The sequence below is a fragment of the Macrobrachium nipponense genome, chromosome 3 (genome assembly GCF_015104395.2).
Source record: "Macrobrachium nipponense isolate FS-2020 chromosome 3, ASM1510439v2, whole genome shotgun sequence".
NCBI lineage: Eukaryota > Metazoa > Arthropoda > Malacostraca > Decapoda > Palaemonidae > Macrobrachium > Macrobrachium nipponense.
In genome coordinates, this window is record NC_087202.1 from 87,773,227 (window position 1) to 87,777,553 (window position 4,327).

The window sequence follows — 4,327 nt, forward strand, 5'->3', positions numbered from 1 at the left end:
TGAACCTTTGTTGGGAGGGGTTTGATGCCTTTGGGGCTTATATGATGTCCAAGGAATTTCACTACTGGTTTTGTCCATTCACATATGTCCTTTCAGACTGTCCATTTTCTTTGAGTATTTGCAGGACCTGCCTGATGTCTCTCATGTGTTGTTTGATGTTGGGATCAATATGAGTAGGTCACTGATGTAGTTATCACAGCAGGGTAGGGTGCCCAGGATTTCATCCATCAGTCATTGGAAAGTAGCGCCTGAGTTCCAAAGGCCAAAGCAGCTGTAGTTGAAAGGTGTACGTGACAAAGGGGGTGATAATTGTCGTTATTTCTATTTACTCATTTGTGACTAGAACTTGGAAGTATCCCTCTGGCAGGTTGGTCTTTGGAAATATTTTGACACCCTCCACTTGGTTTGTAATGTTGGTGATGTTTGGCAGCGAGTACCTGTTAGGTAGTCATGATATTAAGTCTCTGGTAGTTGCCACAGGGTTGCCATGTGCCATCAGGTTTTGGTGCCATGAGAAGGGTAGATACCCAGGGGCTGGAGGATTTTTGACACATTCCTGCTTGTTCCATGAACTCGAAAGCTTGTTTGGCATGAAAGAGTTTTTCTGGGGTCAATCTTCTGAAACGGGCATGCACTGGGTGATCTTCGGTGACTATGCAGTGCTGGATGTGGTGCTTTGCGGGTTTGGTCAGGTCTTGTTGCAGGCCATCCTTAAATACCTTTGGAAACTCCTGTAGGAGGGGACTTTTCTCTTGTGCTGGAGTCGGAGGGAGAGGGGTTATGGGGATGGGTTGTGTGATCAGCTGCTGTTCCACTATACCCACCATCATGATTTGGGCTTTTAGGAAGTCTGCTCCTAAAAGTGTGATTGTTAAGTTTGTTGTGATGAACATCCAGTTGTACTGCTTCCTGCTGAATGATAAATTCATGGTCCACTTACTGTATATTTTCAGCGGGGCTCCACTGGTAGTGGACACTTATAGTGCTGGGGGCTGGAATGAGGCGTTCATGTGGGTTGGCTGGTATGAACGCTTTCCATGCCCCGGCGTCAACCAAGAACTCCGTATTTGATCTTTCGTCTGTTAAGAAAAAAACATGTAGTCATTTTGCTTGTACCTAGTGGAAAGACTGCAGAAAGCAGGCGCGGTTTCTCTTATGAGACAACCTTTCTACCCACCGCTGACTTTTAGTTTGTTGGGTTGCTGCTGTGACCCTTTTGCGTATTTTTTTTGACATGTGGCAGTCGGTTTTAGATTTTCGGGCTTCATTCCCGAAACATCCAGTGGTAGGTCAAATGCCCTTGGGATGTTCTTCGGTTTTGGGTTTGTATTTGGGTTCATTTTTCCCCCTTAAACTCCGGTAGCTGTGAGGTCCATGGTTGATGCACTGGGGATGGCTGCGGCTGTTTGCTAAGATAATTTTGTGTGTAGGACCCCTCTCACAAGGTCCAATGTAGTCTCTGGGCGGCCATTTGTAGCAATGTTTGTAACTAGCCGCAGCAGTTGCTGTCCGATTCACCCTATGTAATTAGGTTCTAGAAGAAGTCCTATAAATCATAGTAAGTCATTTAGGAGCGCAAAGTTTTTCCGCATTTGATAACATTACTGTTAGGAAAAGAAACCTGTTTACTTAGCTATTATTCACTGATAATTTAATGCATTACCTAATAGCTCTCTCTCTCTCTCTCTCTCTCTCTCTCTCTCTCTCTCTCTCTCTCTCTCTCTCTCTCTCTCCAGTCGGGAAATGGAAAGGGTTACTTCCGTAAAAGTTTCAGTAAGGCCTAGAGAATATGCAAGTGGAAAAAGTTTAAAGATTTTTTTTCCGTTACAGTATTTGATAACAATGGAATTCTTATTTGGCTTTATTGTATGTTGAACTTCCTTTTTTCCGCACACAGACCTGGGAAAATGTACGAAAAATTATCGATGGAATGTTATGAGAACATGCTAAATTTCTCAAATATTCAAGGGAAAATGGATGTATAAAGATCTGCAGTAGCTGTCACTTTCTGTGACGGAACATTGGTCAACAGTAGCAGCGAGCTTTCTCGTTTGCAAATTTCCTTATCCTTTGAGCGAAAGTATATCTGTCAGGTATCTATACGTAACACTTTCGGCTAATCGCAAAGTTCGTCCCTGATTAATGGAGTTAACCTGAATACCCTCTTAGGGTAAAACGGAGCGTAAAAGGTTTCGCTTGTCCCAAAGGATTTGCTGAGCTGGAGAGGAAAATCTGTTTTGGTGCAAGATTTTTACTGCAGGGTAAAAACAACGAAAGGTTGCAGCACACGATTTGGAGGAAAGCCTCTCTTGTTATTCACATAAAACAAACATGTTTACTCCATTAATATCTACAAAAGCAAGTCTACAAAAGCTGAGGAAGAAATTTATATACATGAACCTTTTTTTCTCGCCGATGTTATGAAGGAGTGCTTGGTTAGACAGTCGCACACATGCATCATAATAAGTTTAAATAATGTTGATGAGAATGTGCATGATGCCGTACAAAATGGTACAAAGAGAATAACCCTTATATAGTGTTTATTTTTTTCCTCGTCACTAGAGTTATATCTACTTTAGAATCATCTCTATTCGGTTGGTCAGATTCCCCAGGTTTACATCATGCCCCTTTTTCGCCTTAGCACCTTATCGCCGTAGTGACACGACCCTTACCGGGATAAATCCGACGTAATCTAAACTGACCAATCAGCAGTTTTTATTATTATTAATATTATTATTATTATTATTATTATTATTATTATTATTATTATTATTCCGAACATGAGATATATTTATGAGAAACAGACCTGCAGAGGCCATTGATTTAAAATTAAAATTTCCAAAGAATATGGTGTTCATTTGAAAGAAATTACAGAAGATAATAGGAAATATAGAGAGAGGAGATCAGTTATTAGAAAACAGAGAATAAGTAGATAAAAACGTCAATAAATTATTAAAAGTACAAAGAGACTTATTTTAGGGTAGCAGTGTCTTTCATCTTCGCTTCGACTTTTGAGGTTCCTAGTGCGCGTTCTCAGGGAGACAGTTCCATTTCTAATGGTGGGAGGAATAAAAGACATCTGTAACTGAGAAGTTCGACAGCGAAGCACATTTACAACATAATATGATACTGTTCAGCAAATCTGGTAGCTCCCGACGCGAAAAGGATAAGATAAAATTAGCTAAGGCTGCCAAAGTTTTGCCTTATTTCTCATTCCTTCATATCCATTTGCGTTGCTTGATCTTTATTTTGTTGTGATAGTAAATGCATGAATGTATCAGGCTGGTTCCTCTATGGGGCCGTACATGCTAAAAATTACAGTTGACGTCAGGTCTTTTATGACCGTCTCCGTGCAGATTTAGTTTAAATTTTATAAGTCTGTTGGCTGGTGTCTTTTCTATATATAAGCCTCAGAAATCGTGATCATACACTCACATCACCAACTTACAATGAGGCCAAAGTACGGCTCATTGCATTATGAACCAGACTGATATGTTTGTATGCAGTTTCTGTACCGCTTGGTATTTCGCAAGGACAGACCTCCCTCTGTTATCCATCCTTCTGAACCGATATATCGTAAACTTCACATATCAGGATTAGACATTCCTTACATATTCCGAGTGACAACAGGGGCTTGATTTATTACCCAATAGTCATAATTATGGCGAGCGAGGCTGTCATATATACGCATTAATTAATGGTATCTGCATCTTGCAGAAAGCGGATTTCACATAATTTAACTCGGATACCAGTGCCGGGGGAGAAGTTTCATAATATTAATAATAATAATATGTCCTGTTAAACTGGATGGATGCACAATTGAGTTAAATTAATATTGAGTCTTCTTAATTTTTCATAGAATTCTTTTTTCTATTAGGATAATATTGGACAATAATTGGGCAATTCTCATACTTTGGTTAGGAAAAATACATGAGCAGCGTGTATGCAGCAGTTTTTATTCTTTTGACAACAGGAAAGGTGGTGTAAGACGGGGGATATATCAGCCGGCCGTTGAACTCTTAACAGTTTTTTCGCCGTATTGCACTATCTTTTCTCTTGTATAGAGAATAAAAATTGCTGTAAATACACTGATCATCTATTTCTCTTTATGAAAATACGAACATTGCCTAATTGTTGTTCGGTATTTATGCATAAATGAACTCCTTGTGAAATTAATTCGAATGATGCAGCCTTCCTTTCCCTATTGACAAAACATCCGTGAGAGGGTGTGCTTCTTTCTAATATAATAATAATAATAATAATAATAATAACTAATAATAATAATTAATATAATAATAATAATCGAGTGGACCTTTCTTGTTTGTCC

The 4,327-nt window shown here is 39.4% G+C and overlaps 1 protein-coding gene across 1 annotated transcript; it reads right to left on the minus strand.

Moving 5' to 3' along the window:
* Positions 1-440: 440 nt before the first annotated feature.
* Positions 441-929, minus strand: LOC135222443 (uncharacterized). Its single transcript, XM_064260529.1, has one exon. It carries the CDS (start codon positions 927-929, stop codon positions 441-443), a length of 489 nt encoding a protein of 162 aa, XP_064116599.1.
* Between the last annotated feature and the right edge of the window lie 3,398 nt (positions 930-4,327).